This window comes from Apteryx rowi, unplaced genomic scaffold (genome assembly GCF_003343035.1).
Source record: "Apteryx rowi isolate R43461 unplaced genomic scaffold, aptRow1 scaffold_751, whole genome shotgun sequence".
Lineage (NCBI taxonomy): Eukaryota > Metazoa > Chordata > Aves > Apterygiformes > Apterygidae > Apteryx > Apteryx rowi.
This window is the reverse complement of record NW_020451040.1, coordinates 355,738-378,711: the sequence shown is the minus strand read 5'-3', so window position 1 is coordinate 378,711 and position 22,974 is coordinate 355,738. Positions and strand designations below refer to the sequence as shown.

The window sequence follows — 22,974 nt, the reverse complement described above, 5'->3', positions numbered from 1 at the left end:
TGAAAAATCTCCATTTATATAATCAGAAATGAACACTGAACAAAAATATCTTATTCCAAATATTTAATTTGTTTTGAGAAATACAAAGTCTGCTTTGTTAAAGCTACCTGTTTTTTTGTATGCTGTGTGTTTTTTCATAAAGAAATGGCTGATTTGTCTATGTTTTGTTTTATATCTGTTTTATTCAGGCTCAGCAGTTCAAATACAAAGTCATTTTCCGAGAGCCAGACACTTGGTGGAAGTTTAAACCAAAAGAACTTGAAAGGTAAGAATATAAATGAAAATGTCATATTAGATTGTACATCCTTCTTGTTCTGTAAACTTGTATTTTTAAAAATGTACTGCTTAGTACAGTGGCTTATGAGGTAGTCAGAGATCAGTGAGGATTTTTGTGATTTAAAAAGTAGCTTTCTAATTTTATTTTGTTTTTTTGCATACAGTATTTATTTTTTTGCATACAGTATTAACTTTAGTGGGATTTTATGTAGTATTATGAGAATTTTCTCCTGTCACTTTAATTGCATACAAAAGAAACTGATTATTATCAATAGTGATTATGTAATGCTTCCATGACTGCACTTTGTTTGCATTTAAGGTACAGTGACTGCTCCTTTGGGATCCTGAAGTTGCAAAAATGGTGTCAGGTTGTGTCTGTGTTTGCATCCAGGTGATCTGTTGCCTTACTTGGAACATTTCTGCTGCCACTTAGTGTAGGGCAATCAGTACCTCATGGACTGAGAGGAACAAACCCTTGTTTGGGGGTGGATCAGCTTTGTTGTTTACCTCTTCTTTAGCAGCACCTTTTACACTGTCTCCCATAGTATACTTAGAGCCAAATAGGTGAGATATGAACTATGTAAATGGATGACAAGGTAGCTGGAAAATTGGCTGGATGCCAGGTTCAGAGGGTTGTGATCAGTCATATAATAACAGTCCAAGACGAGACTGGTGTCTCTCAGGGATGAATACTGGGACCAGTACTATTTAATGTCTTTTTTTTTTTGACTTGGATGATGTGATGAAGTGCACTCTCAGCATATTCGCAGATGATACAGTTTTTAGCAGAGTAGTTTGTTCAGCATAAAGAAGAAAAAGTTAAGGAAAGATTATATTGCTGTCTTCAGCTACCTATTGGGAGGTTATAGAGAAGATTAAAAAGGTCTCTTCTGAGAAGCATGCAGGGACAAGGACAAGAGGAAACGAACACAAGTTGGAACATGGGAAATTTCGATTACATATAAGAAGAAAATTTTTTTACTATGAGGTTGCCCAGAAACTTTGTGGACTCTTCATCCTGGGGATATTCAAAACTTGACAGGATAAGGCCCTGTGCAGGCTGATCTAGTTGGACCTGCTCTGAGTAGGACGTTGGATGATGTGACCTCCAGAGGTCCATTTCAGTGTAACTTATTCTGTGATTTTATTGTAAGCTCACATTGTGTGTCATCATCTGAATTTCTGTGCTTATCTTAAAGCTGGCCACCTTTCAAAGGTGGTATGGTAGATTATTTTCTTTCTGAAAATAGAACTTACTAGAACATGGCTCCAGTAGGAGCCAAGGACTACCTGCTTCCCGTTGACTGGCAATATCTTGTCTCTTTAAAGAGCAGGAGTTCCTCACTGTCAAGCCTAGATGGGCCTCTCAAATATTTCAGAGAGCTGAGAGTAGCTTTGGATTATTCAGAATCCACCCACTGGTTATTTTGGGCAACCTTCAACGTACATACCGCTTCCTTGCTAACACAGACCTTGTTTTCAGAAAGTAAAAAGTGAGAATCATTTTGGGGTAAAGTGCAATTAGGTAAGATGGAAAGAAAGTCCTGCTTTCTTCTGTGGCTCAAACTCAATTGGAACTTTCTTGTGTACCTTCAATTCCTGTTTTGTCATCATAGGCAGGTTTCTCTTGTTCTAGGCTGAACTGCTGCTGACCACATTGCTAGTTGGTATGTAACAAAATCAGTAGAAATTCCTAGCCAAAGGAAATTGTCCAGAATAACAGGTGAATAGATTTTCCTCAAGGCTCAAGTAATTCTTAGCTTAGCTTCCTAGGAACTCTTAGCTTCCTTCCAGAGAAGGAAGACTGAATTAGAAATCTTCCCTACCCAGTTTGGCTCCCTGCATCAGAGCCAGTATCTGATATGGTGTGCTTCTGATACTTATTTGAAGAAGATGCGTTATTAATGCCATTTTTAGATTTTTAGTATTAAGCAAAACATCCTCTTGCAGAAGAGGACCGCCAGATGGGGTGGAGAAGGCAGGTGGAGCAGCGGTTTGTCTGAGACTCCCTGTTCTGAATGACTTAGAGCACTGATATAGAAAGAATAGCTGTTTCAGCTTTTGCCGTGGCCCCCTGAATTCTCTGGTCAGTCTTTCTGTACACTTAATTTTTTATCTTCTGTTTAGTCTCTTTTAAAATACAAATCTGAAAATTTTTTTTTTAATTTTCTCTCTCTCTCTCTTTTTTTTAATCCAGGCGAAATATTCATGGTATATCTAAAGAAAAGATCAAAAGAATGTTGGAACGGTATGAACGCTGCCTTTCTGTTAGTTCAATCTTGAATTCTTCAGTCCCAGACAAATCAGAAGCTGCTCGGTGGAGTGAAGATTCTTGTCAGGAAGAAAGCTCTAGGTTAGACTTTTTTATTAGCTTTGTATTCTCAAATAAAAGAGTAAAAATGCAAACTTTGTAGCAGTGGAGCCTGGCTAATGCTATTGAACTGTGAATGTATTCCAAAAATTAGTTTAAAAAAAATGCACCACAATTTTTTCTTGAATTTTAAGAATTTGAAGAATTTGGGAAGGAACAATCAAGGGATATAGTCAACTTTCCACTGCTTTTTGAAAATCTTTCGGTACTGCTGTGTTACCTTTCAACAAGCTAATCTGGACTGACTTGTTTTCTCTTATCTTAGAAATGTGCTGTTGGATCTATACTGTAATTAAAGATACTTAAAATCTATAAAAAGATTTCAGAAATAATCTAGTCCCATATGCAGGTAGATTACTCTTTCTGAGTCTGTGTGTTGGTATAATATGATGCATTTGTCAAAAAGAGGGATTCTTAGTGCAGTAGGAATGAGTCATCTACTTGCTCTTCTGGAGTATATTTAATGTAGAATTGTGTAGATTTATGTTGGTGTATATGCGGGACTATTTTGTAGTGGCTAATCTGAATAATGCTGTACATGCATTATAAAAATGCACAGGAAAGATATTACTGTAGTTATGCCGACCATCTCGTATGTTGATCATCTCATTTATTTTTGCATACTTAATGTATTTGAAATGAAGTGGACTCTGGTAATTAATGGAGTATAGCAGATTGTGAAAGGCATTATGACAAGAAATAGCAGGCCACTTACTAGTTAATTTCTAGACTTGTTTAGAATCTAGCAATCAGAATTGTGTAACATCCATTAAATAAGCATAGCTAACAGGTTTGATTATCTAAAGGAGGAAGGCAGCAGAGTGCTTCTGTATATAACTAAATGTTAGGAAAGGGGAAAGACAGACTACTGAGAAAGTATTCTTAGCCCCCTGCTTAAGTAAAAAGGCATACTTAGCAAGTAAAGTTCTGCTTTACTTGTTTTTTTTTGTTTTTTTTTTTGTTTTTTTTAGATAAAGGAGTACTGAGGTTTGTGCTAAGTCATCTTAAATTTGTTTTTTTCTCTCACAAGATTTCAGGATGTGAGGCTGTGAAGATTTCATATGTATTCTCCATCTGGATGATTACAATGTGTTCTAACAGGCAGCTTTTGATCTGTGTCTTGAATAAGTTAAATATCCAAGCCAGAATTAAAAACGTGAATAAGGACAGGTGCTTAAAAACATTTCAAATGGGTGTATCTTTCATTCCAATTTGTCTTTCAGAAAGAGAGAGACCCATTATGATGCAAAGGAAGAAAGACCTTTTGCTTCTAAACTGGAGCCTCTTGAATTAGCTGAAGATAAAAAACCTTTGTCTGCTACTTCTTTAACATTAGAAAATAACTCTGCTCCTGAAGGTTTTCATAAAGAGGGCAAAGAACTGGAAAAGAACTCAGTGAAACACAGTTCTGAGAACAACACTGTTCAGGATGACTTGGATATCTATTTGTCAGACTGTGAAGGAAAAGTACTGCCTTTGGAGAAAAAAGAAGAAAAGGGAGAAAAAATAGAAGGAATTACTGAAACGGAAATGGGTGAGGTTGATGTGACAAGCTCTGAAGGGACTGTATGCTTGTATATGCCTTTTTCTGAAAGAGCTGAAGAACATAGTGATAACAATGTTGTCAAAGTTAAAACTGAAATTGAACAATACAGTGAAATACATGCAGAACCAGAATTAACACAAAGAAATAATGTAGTTGAACCAAGCAGTACAGCTTTGGACACATCAGGAAAACCAGAGTTACTAAACTTTCTGGGGGATTGGCCTGTAGAACAAACAATGGGACAGAGAGTCAAAAGACCTAGAAGACTAGAAAAATCTTTGAAGAGTGATAAGGAAGGTGAAACTCTCAGTCAGCCTCCTCTTGAATTAGGTAAGGAACAAGTGGGCCTACCTGATACCTGTACTATTGAAAAGGGACTGGAGGAAGAAAATTTGTCTGTTAGTTCAGATTTGCAAATGGTAGGACCTTGGCCTCTCTCGGGCTCTTTAGAACAGAGACAACAAAGGTCAAGGAGAATGAGAAAGACAAGTCTAAATCAATCAGACGAAGGTAGAAATACTAAAGGTGACATTAATAGAAATGCTCTTGACACAGTAGATGTGCTTCGTGGGACACCTGTGAACACCCTGGAGCTGCAGGATACAGAGAGATTGCATTTTCACCAACCTGAAACAGTAGCTAGTGAAACAGTCAGCGAGAAAAAACTCCAGCAAAATAAGAGAACGAGGAAACATCACAAATTAGCCCTCACTTTTACAAACAACAATTTGCCTCCTCCCAAAGCAGAGGAGCAGTTGTCTGTGCTTAATTCCGCAGAAGAGAAACATGACACATGGTCATGTAGACAAGTAAGTAGCCATTCGCAGACTGAATCACAGGATTTTGCTCTCCTGTGGAGACTAGAAAAGAAAATGCTTTTTCCTGAGACTACCAAAGTGTTGCATGGCAGACTAGATGGCTTCAGACCCAAAGATGTAGATAGTGCCTCAGATTCTCAGGAAAAAATACCCTATCGAGTTACATATGATAAAAGTACATTCGTGGAGGAAAGTGAACTTATCGATATTGATGAGTCTGAAAAGTTAAATATGCTGTGCAAGCTCTTTGAGTCTTTTTCAGTTGAAGCTCTGAAAGATTTGTATGAAAGATGTAACAAAGATATTGACTGGGCCACAGGTCTGCTGTTAGACTCTGATGAAAAGCTATGCAAAGATGTTGATACTGAATGCTTGCAGGTAAGAAAAGCCAAGACAGTTGTCACAGACCGTGATTTCAAGGCAAATGCAAACTATGGTGAGAATCTCAAAAATTCCAAACAAACCCAGCAAGTAATTGGGACTGAAGATATTTCTGAGCCTTCAGAAAACAAGAACTTATCAATCAGCATTGCAGAAGGTAGGACTACCAAGGTAATTGTGACAGATGCTGATATATCTGACTCATTAACTACTGTCTCCATGAATGATTCAGTGGAACACAAAAATTCCAGTGATACAGCTCCTAGAATTGATGCAGTTAGCTCAGCAGCAGATATCACTGAGCAGTCCATTTCAGAAATGCAAAAAATAGACAGGCAACCTGTGAATACTGTTGAGGAAACAAAAAATAAGCAGTCAGGTTCTCAGCTTGATGTAGGTTTATGTGCGCCTGTGACTTTACCTCATGGTCTTAACACAGCTTCTACCAATTCAAAATTCAAACTAAATAACGAAAGTGACAATAACCCTTCAGAAAGCTATGCAGAGAATGTCAAAATAAATAATACAACTGCTTTGTTACTGGAAATGGATCAAACATCTCAGAAGGATCCTACAAGTGATAAAGAACTGGAATCTGATAAAGAATCCCAGTGGAGTTCCAGGGAGACATTTGGTAAAGAAGAAAGTGAGACTCCAAATTGGGATGAAGATAGAACCAAGATACAAAACCCTTTACCAGTACCATCTGTAGCCTTCAATATAGATTGCCTAGAGCTAACATTACCTCCTGAGCTGGCACTCCAATTGAAAGAAATATTTGGGCCTGTTGGCATTGATGCAGGTATGGACATAATTATAATCCATATTTTTGTGAAAAATTAAGTTTGGCTAAGAAAAACCTTTTCTTCTTTTCCTTGTTCTTCCCTTCTTCCATGATTGATTTTGGGAAACAGAATTGTGCAATTCCTCGTGATACTGTTGTTCTGCTTTTGTTAATTTAAAAATGGAACTGAACCAAGCATGGTGTAAAATGTAGATGCAGTAGTGCTACCTTCTGCCTGTATCTCTTCGTCCATGTGCAGACTTTAAAAGCATGAGAAAATACATTGGCTTACTTTTCTTTTGAGCAACAGGCCTTTGAGCTTATTTTCAGACTCTTGAAGGATACTGAAATGATGAGGCTGGTGCAAATGATGACTGTTTAGCACAAAAAAAAAAAAAAAAATTAAGCATTGGCTAAATTGAGGAAGGGGAAGACAAAGACTTTATTTAAAGAGAAAATTAAGTAAGACTATCCCAAAAGATGAAAACAACAAAACACCACACCAATCTGCTGGGTGAGCATAGTGAGGAAAACCATAAGCAGCTTGAACATGCATCAAGATACAAAATGAAAAGTGAAGACTGATAGAAGAAGGCAGGAAAGAAAACACAGGGGATGAAACTTATTTGTTTTCTCTCTCTCTCTCTTTTTTTTCTTCTCTTTTCCCCTGAAGATCACTTGATGTGAAGCCTTAGATACCTGATTTATTGGTGGGTTTGGCTGCTGGCCTTTCTGCCTTCCATCCACACCCCTCCAGGAAAAAAGTTTGTTTTTGCTAGCAGAAAGGTGTTTTTGGTGTCTTAGTTCTATGCTGCTTTTTTATGATGTATATACTTTCTCCCATTTTCTTTTGGAAAGTATGAGAAATGTAACTGTATCAGAAAGGTATGTCAGGAGAAGGATGTATCATGATACCATGATCATTGCTCTTCCTTTTCTGCTCTTCCTTTTCTGCTCTTGCACTTGGCAGTTACTTGAGTTTTTTTCAGGCATGACAGTTTGTGCAAATCTCCAAAGTGCAAATTAATAAGTACTAAGCTACTGTACTTTAGTTGCTTGGATAAGTCCTTATAGAATGCCTTAATGAATATATTTTCTTCTTTCCATAAGGGTCACTAACTGTTGAGGACTGTGTGGTTCATATTGATCTGAATTTGGCAAAAGTGATTCATAAGAAATGGAAAGAATCTATTCTGGTCAGTAGCTTTCTTAGTTATGAACCATTACGCTTGCGCTTTGTCAGACCAGTTGTCTCCTTATTTGTTGGTACAAATGTGTTTGTAAGATGTAAATATCTTTGTGAGAACAATAATAGAATATGATTATAATTTGTGAACTATGTGGAGTATATCAACATGTCATATAGGGAATAATCATCAGAGCTGTTGAAAGTAAGTTTCAGGGGTGAAGAAAGTGCCCATAACAAAACCAGGATTTTTTTTTAAAAAAGAGGGAGGGTCATTGTATACAATTTCTCTAGAAGATTGTCTAAAAATCTTGTCTAATCATTACTGGCCTTTTGAGCTGGAAGAGGAATTCTTGGTATGAATTATTCTGTATAGAAAATGTCCACATGTACAATAATTGAGAAAAAATTTCTACCCTCACAGTTTCATGTCACTGTACGCTCTTCCGTAGCCTTACAAAGCACAGACAGACACTTTTTGGCAAAGTTTTCATTTGTTTTTTTTTAATTACAGTTATGAAGTCTTAGCACTTCCTCTAGGGGCGTGTTCCTCTAGTTTGATATGTTGTTGGAAATATAGCTGTATCTTTCAAATGTTACTTCTCAAATATTTTTCTTAAATACAGTTCTTTTAAAATATCCAATCTTTGAGAAATACTATGAAACATCATTTTGAAGCTGGTTTACCTAGAAGCTAACACTTGCTGCATTTTGCTGGGAAATTCTATATTTATTGCTTCTTAACATTCATTGTTTTGCTATTTTTATTTAGAAGCGTCAGAGGAGAGAAGATGAATCATGCAAGTTGTTTGCAGAAGGTATGCTATGTATTTTCCTGTACTGTAAAAATATTTAATTCTTTAAAACTTCAGTAAGGTTGCAAATATTCTGGCTGTTGAAAAATGGTGGATTCATTTGTTAAGTGAGGTTTTTATTTATTGGCCTTGGTTCCATTTACTGTTCTCTTAAAGGTATAGAAAAGAAAATCTGCTAATTTTAAGCAGTATTGCTGATCCCAGGTAGATACAAAGAAGTAGTACATCTTTGTGGGTACTTAAAGGGAGTCTCTGTGGGCAGAGCAGGTACTGCTCCAGGCTAGAGTTACTAGCAGGGTAAGATTTCTGCGGGTCAGGGAGGCAGGTCAGGATTATGATGTTCACAGCTTCTTTTTGTCCTTCTTGGAGGAACTGATTATAGCAGGAAGATACAAGTCCTTGTTCAGAAAGCATTAGAATCTCTGGTAATCTTAGTTTCCAGTCACTCAGCTCCCAGGAAGAAATGTCTGTCTCCAGCACAATCCACTGCGCGTGCGTGGACCTGGGGGGTGACTCAATTGCAGCAGAGATGCAAACTCTCCACCCGGACAGCCAGACGACGCTGTTAGCACTAGCTCGTGGAAAGTGTAAGATCAGGTTGTTACACATCTGTCCATAAGTTCTAGAGGGAAGAGGCAGGCAGGTAAACATGAGTCAATAACTATCTTACAAAAGTGAACAAACCAACCCCCACACTTGCGTGTGTGCAAGATAGCTGTTTACAGCAGTAAGGTAAATCTTAGCACTTGAAAATTCAGTTGGAATCTAGTAGTTTTGCTTTTGTTTTACAAAATAGATGAAGAAGATCACATAGTCTTTGGAAAATAGAAACAAGTATGGTAAAAACACTGCATTGCTTTCTATTTTAATGATAATGACATTGTTTTAACAAAAACAAAACATCTAGGATAGAAAAAACTTACTTTAATTACTTTTGGCCTTACTTGTATAAGAAAGTTAATAATTGTTTTATTTGTCACCTCTCTTTCTATTGCCTTTGAAGGTCCCACTCTGAGTCAGCAGATAGATACAGATGACTCAGAAATGCAGTTATCTCAGAACACAGACAGTAAAATGCAGAAGAAAAAATCTAGCTGGGTTTCAGACTCGTCTAATGACATTCAGACTAAAAAATCAGCAACATCAGAAGTCTTTCCTTTTATGGATCACTGGAACGCTCAGATTCATAAAGTTTCTCTCAGACAAATAATATCTGAAGAAATAGCCATGCAGGAGAAACAGGATCTCGTATGTATATTACCAGTTTTTTAATGCAGTATAACTTGGTTACTGTTAGTGAAGCAGAATATGGCTTATCTGGTGACTCATCTTTGTGCTGCTGATGACAGCCTGAATTCACAAGAGAAGTGTGTGCCAGCTGGCATTATTGATTACTGTAATACAGAAGTTTGCTTGTGGTTGATGTAAAAAAATATATATATATAAAAATGTAATATTTTGATTGTTTCACAAACAGTTCATGCTGAATTTCGCTGTACGGRTTAGCATTTGCATTTGTTTGAATTGTGTTTTTTGATTGCTCACTTTAAAACAGAGAGAGATGATCAGTGTGATTTTTCCACACTTCTTGGTGGGAAAGCTGTATCAAAAAATTTAGCTCTGTGCCCTGTTTGTTTAGAAGTTGATTCTGACACTTTTTGTAAGGAGAACCCACAACATTCCTAATGGATAATACATTTTTAAAAAGTTTTTTAGATTCATCTCAATCAGTTTTTTTATACTGACTTCTGAGCAAATAGTATTTTTTTTCCTCAAATTTTTGTTAATTTTGTGTTTTCTGTAGTTTCCATATTCTAGCTGGTGTGTGTGTATTATTGTCCTCTACTGGATGACAGTTCATAACATGAATTTTAATTTTTGGTAATTGTCCCTGATAAGTAGCTGTCCTAAAAAGAGGAGCTCTGTTTTTACTGACATATGAAGTTGGATGTTACTAGGTTGTACTTTAAAAGAATGACTTGTGGGTTCTTTCCTTGAACGGCATGTATGTGGCTGACTGATAACTGCAATGACCGCGGATTTATTTTCAGTTTGAATTCATGGAACTTGGCTTTGTTTTGGCCTTTCTTTTTTTTTTTTTTAATCTAAGTATTGGAATGATCAGTCCTATTTATTCTGGGCTATAATTAGGTTGTCTGCTCAGCGTGACTTCACAAATGTGAATGTTTATAACAGTATAGCTACAAATAACCTACACCAAAACAAAACTGTTTCCTGAACAGAAACTACAAAACAGAACTCCAAACTGAAACACCTTCTAAAAATCCTTCTCATTTTACTTCCTCCGAGTTATGAGGGAGCTCCAGCCTGGTGGCTTCAAACGGCTGCAAAGTCCTGCAGCAGTGTGTAACATGACTCGTCTGTCCTCTTTTCTTCTTGTCAAGTCAGTATAGTGAGCTGATACTGACTTGTCGTTGCTGTGGGTACATGCCTGTTGAGTAGATATTTTTTGAAATCGTAGCAAATAACAGTGTGATTAGATTGGCTACACTGTTAATATATTTTGTTCTAATCGTGAGCATGTAATACTACTTCCTTTGTCTTCTGGGTAGAAACGTGTTCCTTCCACTGCAAGAAAAGACTGTGCTGCCAAGCTAAAGGAGAAGCAACTTTTTGAGATGTTTCCAACCATTAATCAAAATTTCTTAATGGATATCTTCAAGGACAACAAGTAAGAGATCTTTAAAGTTCTTTGCAAAACTGGTACTCAGCAACGCTCTATAGTGCACAGCTACCGTCTTAAATATCAAGAGTTAAGAAATTGCAAAAGAATGGCTTTTTTCAAGCTAGCCCTTTTCTGTAGACCTAATTAAAGGCAAAGCTAGTTGGTCTTCAAAAGCAAAAAGGATATAAAGACTGTATGTATACACTTGTTTGATTCTTTGAGCAGTAGACTTTCTCTCATCAGGAGAAGAATGTCTGACTGTCAGTGGATCTGCTTATTTGCTCTAGAGCTGCAGTGAAAATGAAGTGGGAGAAATTAGTGGCGGATGCTAACAGTGGGTGAGCTCACAGCAAATGACATCCAGCCTAAGAGGAAAACTACCATGGCCTGATGTTAGCTGCTAATACTCTCAAGGTTACTACAGTAGCTCTGAAGGAATGAGCCATTGCTTCATCTCGTCCATTTCTATTTTCTGCATTATATTACCAGGGTCTGTGGCTACCTTCTTAAATCCAAGTTCCTGAGAACAGAGCTTTTCTTAAAGAAACTTTTCTTCCTTCTTTCATCCTTGACGAGTTGCCTGTCTTTCTATTCATATGGGTTTGCGTGCTTACTTGTCAGTCTTTCTGCTTGCCCAGGTTGTTATCAAGACCATTCCTTGTGGAATGTCTAAAATATGTTCTTTATCCATCTCTACCACTCAGACATTTCACCACCTCTTGTTTTTTCACCTTCTAATTTCTCTTCACAGTGAAGAGAATTTCCTTTCCCAAAATCTGTCTTTACTTTGGATCAGATTTCTTCTTGTCTGCTTACTGAACAGCATGAGGAACAAAGAAAAAAGAGGACTTAGTAGAAATCTGATGGCAACTGATGTCCTATTCTTATTGCATTAAATTTCATAATAAAGCTTGACTGGAAATACAAGGGTTTGCCTGCACCACTGTTTCAGAAAACTGAGCTAGCTTTAGACTAGTTTGTACTATCTAACCCTGGCCAAGGGGAGTTTAAGATGAAATAATATATCTAGCCCAAAAAGCAGTGTTTACTTCTAAACTGATGTCTGTTTGATTAAGGTATGATACGATTTACTTTAGTATTTCTGTGTCCTTGTAATATTCAAGTGCCCCTCAATCACACCTCTGTCAACCAAGATTGCATGTGTGTTGATGCCACTAATGCAATACAGTGAGTCTTCAAGATTTTTTGTGATAAATAAGATGGAAAATTCAGTTTCAGTGCTTTATTTGCATTGACATCTATTTCTGTAACAATATAAAGGTCCATAATGTGTATTCTAACAAACGTAGCAGCTATTAATGTGCTTGTAAAGTTACAGATTTTACTTATTCTTTACAGCTATTCTTTAGAACAGACTGAACAGTTTCTGAACTGTGTTCTGGAGGCAGATCCTGTAAAAACAGTTATAGCTCAAGAAAGTGTTCAGCAAAATGAAACTGTTCCTTACTGCAGTGCTGCAAAGAACCGGGAGAAGAAGGTATTTTTTTGATAGTAATTACAAACATATCCAAAGTCATGTCAGTGAAAGCACTCTGCAATGCATACTTAGCTTCAACATTGCTAATTCCTACAGGCAAAAAAAAATAAGGAAGAGGATGATGCTCTGAGTGAAATGATTTTCCAAGACTTTGAGTATCCACAATATGATGATTTCAGAGCAGAAGCTTTTCTTCACCAACAAAGGAGACAGGAATGTTTGAAAAAGGCTGGGGAGGCCTATCGCATGGGTATGAAACCAGTGGCAGCGTTTTATGCACAGCAGGTAAATGTAAATTTTGTGCTTCTTTTCTCAATTTAGAGAGATACTTAAATACTGAGTTGGAAGTGATCAAAACAAAATTTTCCCTACTACAGTTGATAGATTTCTCCAATTACTGTTCCCTGCATATGGTTGTATTGGAAAATCGCCTTATAATTAAACTCATCTTCATTAGTAATGATGCAGCTAATGTAACCAAATTCTGTGTGAGACCCCAGGAAATGTGATAATTAAGTGCTCAGTCACATATGCTCATTTTCATGTACATTTCAATCCCACTCTTGCATCCCCATACTTGCAAGTACCAAGATTTTTTGTCCGCGTGCTCTTGTACACGACACAGAGTAAAAGAAACATCAGCTATTGAGTCCTCCCTGTGTCTCTTGGGTTCCTCTTGATTGGTGACAGTAAACTGTTTTTAGATGAGTCTTTTTTACTTTTCAGGAGTCAAACAGATATCATGATCTGATCTTTTGCCTCACAATCTTACTTTCTTCATCCTGCATAAATCTTGGGCAAAGTTGCTGCCCATTGGCTTTGTTTCCTCATTTTGGGTAACTTTATGGCTACAGTCTGTCTTCCTGTTAGGATAATATAGTGTGGTATGCCACACTTTTTGCCATCCTTCTGTCACTGGAATACAAGTCTTCTGCTGATGAGTCTTTTGTGCTCTGGCTGTGGAGCACCGGTCTTCTGGTCTTGATGTAGACTTTTCTTCGTGTATACTAGTTTGATTGTTGTTGATCATATTTTTGGTTATGAATACCAACCATTTTTGTAACCCTTACTGTACATTGTTTCTTCTGGTGCCTTCACACACAAGATGTTTCCATTCGTACTTCATTCAAACCACTCTTAAAAATTCTGTTACAGATCTCTACAAAGGCTTGTCACTGATCTAATGGCGTATATAGAATTAAAGGTGAATTTTTATTGAAATTTTTTCAAATTATGAATTACCTCATGACGGAACAAAAAGATAGTAAACTAGTCACTCCTGAATTTGCTTATTATCTTTAAAAAGCTTTCATGCTACTTTTATAAAATATTCTAAATATTTGGGTTATTACTATACATGTGTGAAACACTGAATATCTGTGTCTTTTTAATGGACAACTTTTATATTCCTGGTCTATATGTTCTTTAAGTTTGGGGAGTTCCTTAACAGAGATCTGCATAGTTTTTGGATAGAAATGTAATTTCAAGTCCTGCCTTGCTGTTTGTTCTTAGACCTAAGGACAATTACACTCTGGAAAATATAATATATTTTATTTTAGGTAATTAAAATGCAAACTGTTACCTTTATTCATGAAAAATACTTTGATCTTTATGCTTGGTGGTCTCAGTCTGTCCTGGTAATCCTTTGCAAGTGAGAGTTGTGGGGCTGATGTCTCTGGTTTGATGCTAATACGCTTCAGATGATTCATTTTAAGAGAGTATAAGACAGACTGTCGCTTCTGTTCTCTTACTTGAGCTTTTGCCAGGTCAATACCTAGAGTTAAGTGTTCCATTTCTTTTCCCACTGTGCCTACAGATCTTCAAATACATAAACTGTTGCTTCAGTCTCTTGCATACTATCGCTTCAAAGTTCATAGGAAATAATTGGTACTGTTCATGTTCCTACAGTGTGTGATGTGAATAACTCTACACTGCTTCTCACTCCTAGTTCTGATAGGGACTATGTTGACCTTGTCAATCATAAAAGATCTGTCAGAAAATGAGTAGAGAGACTAGGTGTCTATCAAAAAAGTGTTTGCCCTTCTTGGCTAGTCTGATTTCAAGGGAATGTGTTGGTAGAGTCAACCTCAAACATAACACCTGGGCTATTTGTCAGTTTCTTGACATGATTTCATTAAATTTTTAGCTAAATATTTTCAAAAATTAAAATACCATTTTTAGGATAATAATTTGAAAATCAATATGGAGTATGACTTTCTTGAGTTTATGTAAGGATCTTATGGTTTGTGCTTTTTCTGTGAGGATTTCTTTATAATTTCTTCTTTGTGCTAGCTTTGAGTAGTTTCTTAAGAAAAAATTCCATGAAATCTCCTTGTGAGTGGGTCTTACTGAGCCTCTTCCAAGTTCTGTTGTGATTATAGCTCACAGTTTGAAGCAGTGAAATCTAAAAGTGCCCTGCCAGTGCTATCATTTTGAATCTCAGCAACCAGTGTGGAGCTTAGATTATGTCTCAGAGTGTAATGGTTGATGTGCTTATGAATAAAGGGTCGCCTTCATGAGCAGAAGATGAAAGAAGCCAACCATGCTGCTGCTGTGCAAATCTTTGAGAAAGTAAATACTTCCCTGCTGCCTATGAATGTGTTGGATCTGCATGGTCTTCATGTGGATGAAGCTGTGAATCAGTTGTCCAGAGTGCTGCAGGAAAAAAGTGAAGGTAGGGTAAGCTAATAATCTTTAACAAAAAAACCCACAAACCCACTCTATTTTTCTGATCACCCTTTTTTCCTGATTTCCAAGAAATCACTATGTATGGCAGTATCAGAGTGTCTGAATGTAATTGAGCAACTTATTAGAACAACTGGCTTTTTGTGTTGTTTCATTTTTAAAGCTCCCACACTGAATTGTTCCTCTTTGACATGACCATGATTCTTCCTCCCCTCCCTGTGCTTCTTTGTAAATCTTCCTTTTCCTTCTGTTTTATTCTCTTTTTTTTATTGAAGACTTGATCTGTCCCTTACTGATCTTCTTTCCTAACATTTTTAACAGAATAGGTAATGCAAGCATTCATGTCACCTTTGCACTGCTTTGTCAGAATTGTTTTGCTTTTTTAATCTTTAAAGAGAAATCATTATGTTGGAATTCTAACCACAATGGTTATATAGTCTTCAACTTTTACATGAAAGTGCACAGGTTGAGCCATCTTTCAGTAACTTTCGTATAGGTTTGTCTTAGATATACTTTTTTTCAATATAGGTTAGAGCTTATTAAATTGTATTATCTTGTACTGCTCCTAAAATAGTATTTGTATACTTTTAGCTGTAATATAATGCTTTTTAGAGTTTTATTTTCCTGAAGGTGTGCTTACATCAGGAGTCCTGGATATGGTAGTAGGGGCTCCCTATTCAGTCCACTTTCCTAGTTCTAGAAAACATTTATTTCAGTCTACGTTACATGTAAAGGGATCAGTCCTTAGTGCTGGCAGTATTAACAGTAAGCTAATACAAAACCCAAATAAAGTTGGGCAAGAAAGACAGAGGATAGGTTAAGAAAGATATCACGTGAAGTGATAATCTTTAACTGACAGATCTTGGGTTGTTGTGAGAATCCAGTTTCATTTATTTATTTTTTTCCTCTTTTTCAAACTCTTCATTGATTTTTAGGCTGTTATGATATTGTTTAGGAGAAGAGGTATTTCCTTTGTTAGCATAGATAGATACCCTAATAAAGCTCATGTCATATGTTGATATATTGATTCATGTGTTGCAGCATTGCAAAAGTTAGTATCCAAATAAGTGTGACTTGAAGGTCAAAAACTGTGTGGATTTGTATTTTCCTTCTTCCTCCTTTCTTTTTTTTATCCAGTAAAATCTGTTATATTTTTATTCACATTATTTTAGAGTTAAAGAATTTCACTACTAATAGAAAGACTCTTACAAAATTAACCAAATGTGACACCTCTCCTTTTAATTTTTCAATTTTAATTATCTTATATGCTCATAGGGTGTAAATTCTAAGTAAAGATTAGGTGATATGAACAGTAAAGCTGCTATGAAATTAAAAGGATTTTGTGATGATCAGAATGTGCATATAGCAAGTAATCTGGATAAATCTAGATATTTTCTAGACTCTGAAGATGTATTTAATTTTTTTATGCTAGAAGAGGGGAAAAATGGCAATATTCATATAAAGGATGCAGGGCCAGTGTGGGAAAACAAAGTTCTAAATCACTGTGGTGAAAGTTTTCAGAAGTATGGATAAAAAAGTTATGCTGACTGCCAAGTCTCTAAAGAGAAAAAATTTTAACCGTTACAATCCCTGCTGTTACAGAGTACCAGCAGACTGGTGGTAAACCATATCTCTGTGTGATCACGGGAAGAGGAAGCCATAGCCAGGGAGGAGTTGCTCGCATCAAACCAGCAGCTATCAGATACCTCACAAACCACAACTTCAGGTGAGTATAGATTTTTGTTACTGATACTTTCTTTTTTTAACCCACACTTAACTAACTGAAAATTGAAGTCAGTTTTAGAGTACTGCTAAATTACTAAACCATTTAAGGCAGGTCTGCTATCTTGCAATTCCAGTGGAGATGCAATTGTATGACACAAAACTGTCTCCTAAGGGACACTTATTAAATCTTTTTCTGAGATAGATGAAAATACTATAAAATAAACTAATCTAATCATAGTTTAATTAACTTCTCACACTAAAGTTAGCAACCTTGAATGGAAGTGGGTAATTTTGTTTTTTATTAGGCTGCAATATATGCTTTAGCTCTCGACTTCTTGTGTGGGAGAGCAATGTAGCAAGTTTGGGTTGGTGTCAGCATGTTGCTCACTTTCTTTTACAGGAGTATGAAGGTGACTGTGAAGATGGGACTCAAAATGAGTATAGCAAAGATTTCTCTTCCCATTTCCCTCTCACTTTCTACAGAAGAAAAGGGGGAAAGTATATTTGGGGGAGGAAAGGGAGGAGGAAAAGACAGGAGCAGAATGAATATGACCAACAATATTGAGAAACTTTGTTTTTTTTAACTCTTCCACTCAGTTCCTTCTGTTTACCGCTCTTCACCTCTCCAGACCCTATAAAATCCTCTTTTGCTGTCATATCCAGAGGACATGATGCTGATTTTCTCTTCTCTCACATGCATGCATATTTAACTGAGAACCATATCACTTTCCATATGTTTGTTGAGGGCTGAAGGAGAAGACATTGAACATAGCTTTCATGTTGAAGCTTCATCTTTTCTTGTTTCACAGGTTCACAGAAATAAAACCAGGCTGCCTGAAAGTCATGCTGAATTGAAGGGTTGTTGTGAAGAGAAAAGGAATATAGAAACTAAGGTGTCAGATTACAGCTAAAAACTTTTTAAACAACTGCAATAGTATTTTGTAATCCGTTTAAAGGACGGTATTTTATTAGGAATTGTTTCAGTTTACAGTAAGTGGTTTTGTCAGTATATTTCCAAGAAAATTTTGATGTGGAATGGATCTCCTGCAAAAAGATGACACTTGCAGGATTTGAAGTCTCAGAAATTCAGATAAGAATTCTGCTAAGCAGTATATAATGTTTTAAAGGGAAATTAAGGTACAGGTTTCAAATTTAACTGTCTTCTCAGCATACACAGCCTATGACAATCTCTTGACCCTCATGCATCTTAATTGCTGTGGATTCTATGCTTTTAAAATATAGTACCTCGTAGGAAGTTATCTTGTGATTAGGAACTTTGCGCTAAACCCTTCAAAAGACACAGAGGAGGCAGGAACTAAGCAACTACTGATATTTGAAATCCAGTAACAGTTTAGTGCTAAATATTCTTAGGTTTCCTTCAAAAGTCTGATGTAGTCTTTTTTGTGGTTATTTTGTGATAGAATAGGCCAGTTCTGTTGTCTTTATTCCATTCTAAACTTCCTGAGATTCATGGAAGTTGCATATAAAGGACTCTGCATTAAGACTAGCTGTGTGTTAGGTAATTTTACAGACTTACTGTGATCCATTTAAAAGGGAAAATATAACACTGTAGTTCCATCTCTACTTACACATAGCTAATACTCTTATATTGTAATTTTGCAGGAAACGCCCCTTTTTTTTTCAACATCAATTGGATGAAAAGTTTTCTTCCATTCCCTTTTCAAATGGAGTAAAAAGACTACCTTTTCATTTTACAGGTGCTTGTTAGTGATGTTGTTTTTAGTCTGTATGTATTATATTTGGTACTTTCCCTGTAGCAAATACGGTGCTTGTCTGCAAGACATTTTAAATGTATTTTTAACATCAAAATGAGTGCTAATGCTACAGTAGTAACTGTCTAACTGGACAGTCTGGGAGTACAGAAGTTATTCTGTTGGTGATGGTGTCACATCAGCATCTAGAAACACCTATTTTAAAAAAGCAATTAATATAAAAACCTGTACTTTGGCAAGTGTTTCCAGTAAGCAGTCAGAACATTTATTTTCATAGAATTATCTTCTAGGGTGCATTACGTCTTTAATAATATCTTTGGCTATTGGAAGGCGTAAGATTTCTTTACTACAAACCGTTTAATTTTTGATGTAGGGCTTTGTTTTTCAGAACAGGTATGAGATGTATTAGGAATAATATTAATAGGATAAGAATAATGGGAGGGGGTTTAATTTTTAAACCACTTTTTCAGTAAATTTTATGCAGGAACTACATGCACAGAGAATTTGCATATGAATCCATATGTGTGTGCAAGTCCTGCCATTTGTGTGAATAGGTAGTAATAAGCAAGGAACTTCTGTGAGAAAAGCTGTGCACAGAAATAGGCTTCCCTTGAAAATGTGTCCATATAAGTTGCTGACAAACTGAAAGACATGATGTTTCGTGAATATCCTTATTTACTGTAATATATACACAGTGACTGGAATGTACAGTAGACCTAATGAGCTTGTCCTGCTTTAACAGATAAAATAATCTTTTTACAGTGATTTCAAGTGGAAGAAAAGCTTGAATAATATTTAATCAAAGGGACTTTTACTAGAATAATAGACCTTTGTAATAAGTTTTATATTTTTTGTGGGTACTTAATTCGTCCAAATTCTGTCCCTTCACTTTTTCTTTCTCTCTGGGCTGCTTGGGTAAGCAATGTTTGAAATATGAAAGAACTGTGCTCCCTGAACAGTGCTAGCAGAGCTCTGTTTGTGCCATTGCATGCTGACCTGTGGGGCGAAGCCCACTCTCCATCCTCTGTGACAGTACCTAAAATGGACTGAGATATCCTTTGGGCATTTAGACTTAAGACAGCAATTCAGACTATCTGCTGTCCTGGATTGCAGATGCTAGAATTGCCTAAGTGGGGCTAGGATCTTTGTTTTGGAGAGTACCTCTGTTCCTGAACAGATATTTGAGTGCTACTTTCTGTAATGAATGGATGTGCAGCTCTCTGGGGCACCTATTTAAAGTGCATTGTGCATAGTCCCATTGTGCATAGTGGTTGGCCTGGATGACTGGGTCAGCAGAGGTCCCCGTGTACGCTCAGAAATGTTGCATGTTGAGCTGCTGGGTACCCGAGTGCTACCGTGATGCACTTGTGAGCAGGGAAGTGTCTACACTTCTTGTTCAGTGAGGGGGCCTGATTCACTCAGCATGTTCAGATCATGCCTCACATGGACAAAAACTGCTTAGATTTCAGTTCAAAAGACAAGTAGAAAAAATTGTTGTCTTGCCCATCTGTTCATCATAACCTAGTTGCTGACGTGCTTACCCTGGAGGTGAGAAACACAGCTTTTTACCCTCTTTTGGCTTAGGAGGGGGAGGATGATTGCACTTGACTCTTGCTTCTGCAGAAAATGCCCTAACCAGTGGGCTCAGGGGTATTCTTGAAGACGCCGCTTTCTGAGCCTCTTTTGAAACTGCCACTGGAAGCTAAAAATGCAAGATTAAGGGATTAAGGAGATTAAAGAATGCAAACTGCATAAGCGGTCTCTGAAACAGGGCCTAGGACTCTTAGAGAAGCTTTTCCCACTGAGCTTCAGATTCCCTCCCTCTCTTTATTTCCTCTCTTTAGCCCTGTTTGTTTGCATAAACGCATAAAAAATGTCAAGGGCAAAAACCTCAGCTCCATCCCTTACTGTGAGAGTTTTCTTCCCTCTGTCAAAATCAGTGGTAGAATATGTAGTTTAAGATCCATTAGGAGTTTTTCCTCTCCCTCCCTCCCTCCATTGTCCTTTTGGGTACATGTTTGCGTTCACTAAGGTGCTCTGAATACCTGGTTATAGATTTATTGGTAAGCATGGCATTCACTAAATTGAGCAGTTATAAATTGCTTGATTACAAGCTGAATTTAGATGAAGGATTATGGTTTAAAATCAGAACACAGGCAGAACCAATCCTGCCTTTGTTGAAATTAGAGGCAGAACCTCCATCAGCTTCAGCAACTCAGGATGAGGCACTGCAGTTGCTGTTCAGAGAAAGTATGGTGAGCTCAGCCTTTTTCTTCAGTAGGACTTCAAGTGTGTGCTTAAAATTTTGCTGAGCTGGATACAGGATGAAGCAGCTCAGATCACAGAGAGCAAGCAGATTTTTTTTATTATTGAGAATCTCTATGCCTTGAACTAATTGCCAAACTGTCCAGAAAAAAACACTGGAATTTTTATACTTCTTTTGGCTCTATTTATAATGTATAGTGGGATGAACTGTTTCAAATATAATTGTTTGAAAATGTTATTTGAAGGTATGTCACATTTTAGAACTTGCAGCCTTTCTGATGTCTTTTGCAGTTAAATCAATGAGAATTCTGAGGTATCATGTAAATTCCATATTTTCTTATGCTTTTAATGGAAAAGAGCACATAGCAGTATTGCCACCAGCACTCTGAAATAGTATGTGACTCTTGATACCTGTTCTTGTGTACCACTTTTTATTTTATTCTTCAACAGCATGTGGTTGTGATGGCTGGTAGCCTCTAATATGTGACTTGTTTTAAAAAAAAATACATTTTAACATTCAGTCCAATTTTTAAATTACTAAGATTATCAGTTTTTTCCCTAAGAACGTTTAATGCATTGATCAGTAGCCCTACAGTTGAAGAAAACGACCACAAAAACAAAACAACCCAGAGGTGCAATGGAAAAAAGATATTCTCCAAAGAGATGTGTGTGTTAATTTTATCTATATCTATATCTATCTATATCTATATATATATATCTCCATATTTCCATTGATTATAAAAGTATTGAGGCAAAAAGTGATTTTAAAAGATTTTAAGATACCTTGAATAATACTTTAATATTTTGGGGTCTTGTTATAATAGTATGTGGTTCAATTTCTTTTAAACTTAGTGTTTTTCTTGGCCTGTTCAAGGACATCTCAGGCAAAGTGCACTTAGCATTTTCTGTGGCCGTTGGAAACCATTGTGACTTGGGAATCCCCATTCAGACAATGTCCAGATGCCAATGTCTAACCTTCTAAGAACATCATTGTAATGAGTAAGCATAAGGTCAGGGCAGTTCTTTGCATGCTCCACGGAACATGTATTCTACATGAGGTTTTACTTGAAGATGTGAAATGTAACCAAATTGCTATTTAATCTTGCCACAGAATATGGTGGGTAGATAAGTGAATAATCTCATTGTTGGTAATAGCAAAGAAGGATCATCATACATGTACTATGATAAATTATACATAGACTTTACATTACTGATGCTTTTATTTTCTAATGCAATTCACACTTCAGAAAAATATTGCCCTATTTGCAGAGGTGAAGAGAGGATAGAGTATGAGCACTGAAAAAGAAGAGTTCTTTGACTTGCCACAATTCCTGAGTATCGCAATTACTTTCTCTCTAAAAATGATCAGACCCAAAACCTAGCTGTTTTTGCTATTTCAGCTAAATAAACAATGCTGAGTATTAAATGGCTATGTATGTGAATATGCACGTGAAAAAACACAGTATTGTAGCTACCAGTTGTAAAAGCCGTTAGGACCAGTACCTTGGAGAATATCAATGTCTATTTTTAAATTAAAATGAAAAATGATTTTTTTATTTGTATAAAGTTGTAATTTTGCTGTTAACTATAACTTTCATTTTTTTACTGGAATACAATTTTGTAATTTGCATTTAGAATTTCTAATGTCAAAAGGAATTTACTGAATCTAGTTTAATAAAGGAATTTTACCACAAGTATGGCCTTCTGTCTTTCCTTGGAAGACTACATTTCAGCTTGTATCAAATTTTGTCTTGGAGTTCTGCATGAAAGCCACTTGTCTTGACTTCAGGATACCATCTGTAGAGAGATAAAGCAACCATCTGCAGGTGTAAAAAGGAACAGATTTGTGGCCTGATTTTAAGTGATGCGAGTGGGAGCTGAATGCTCACATTACTGAAAATGAGGGTCATGGTTTCAGAATTTTTTTGTCTGAAGTTGCTGACGAGAAGCTGCTCAGGAGCAGCTCCCTTTGTGGCAGAGTGAGAGCAGAGGTATATGTCAAGGGAGGGGTGCTATGAGCATTGTGAAGATGGGACATGGTGGGAGAGAGGTGTTCTCACTAGACCTCATTCAGTGGATGCCTTAGGTCAGATCCTGAAGAAGTACAGTTGTATTTGTATGTGCAGATCCAGTGCAGGTATTCCTGTGTCATATTCCTGGAACTATGGAAAGATACCCGAGAACAAACTGCTGGCTAGTCTGGCA

The 22,974-nt window shown here is 36.7% G+C and overlaps 1 protein-coding gene across 5 annotated transcripts in view; it reads left to right on the top strand.

Moving 5' to 3' along the window:
* The window catches only part of N4BP2 (NEDD4 binding protein 2), a 31,706-nt gene extending 9,243 nt beyond the window's left edge, over positions 1-22,463 (top strand). For 2 of the 5 annotated variants that reach the window (XM_026088104.1, XM_026088103.1), the window contains exons 5-18: positions 189-265; positions 596-667; positions 2,474-2,629; positions 3,871-6,194; positions 7,287-7,372; positions 8,135-8,180; positions 9,181-9,425; positions 10,751-10,869; positions 12,223-12,361; positions 12,458-12,646; positions 14,867-15,035; positions 16,649-16,772; positions 17,172-17,181; positions 17,581-22,463. In XM_026088104.1, the coding sequence (XP_025943889.1) occupies positions 189-265; positions 596-667; positions 2,474-2,629; positions 3,871-6,194; positions 7,287-7,372; positions 8,135-8,180; positions 9,181-9,425; positions 10,751-10,869; positions 12,223-12,361; positions 12,458-12,646; positions 14,867-15,035; positions 16,649-16,772; positions 17,172-17,181; positions 17,581-17,682 (3,858 nt within the window). In that variant the 3' untranslated portion in view covers positions 17,683-22,463. The remainder of the gene's footprint in view (positions 1-188; positions 266-595; positions 668-2,473; positions 2,630-3,870; positions 6,195-7,286; positions 7,373-8,134; positions 8,181-9,180; positions 9,426-10,750; positions 10,870-12,222; positions 12,362-12,457; positions 12,647-14,866; positions 15,036-16,648; positions 16,773-17,171; positions 17,182-17,580) is intronic. The other 3 variants (XM_026088106.1, XM_026088105.1, XM_026088107.1) reach the window with 3 other exon arrangements.
* The last annotated feature ends 511 nt before the right edge of the window (positions 22,464-22,974 follow it).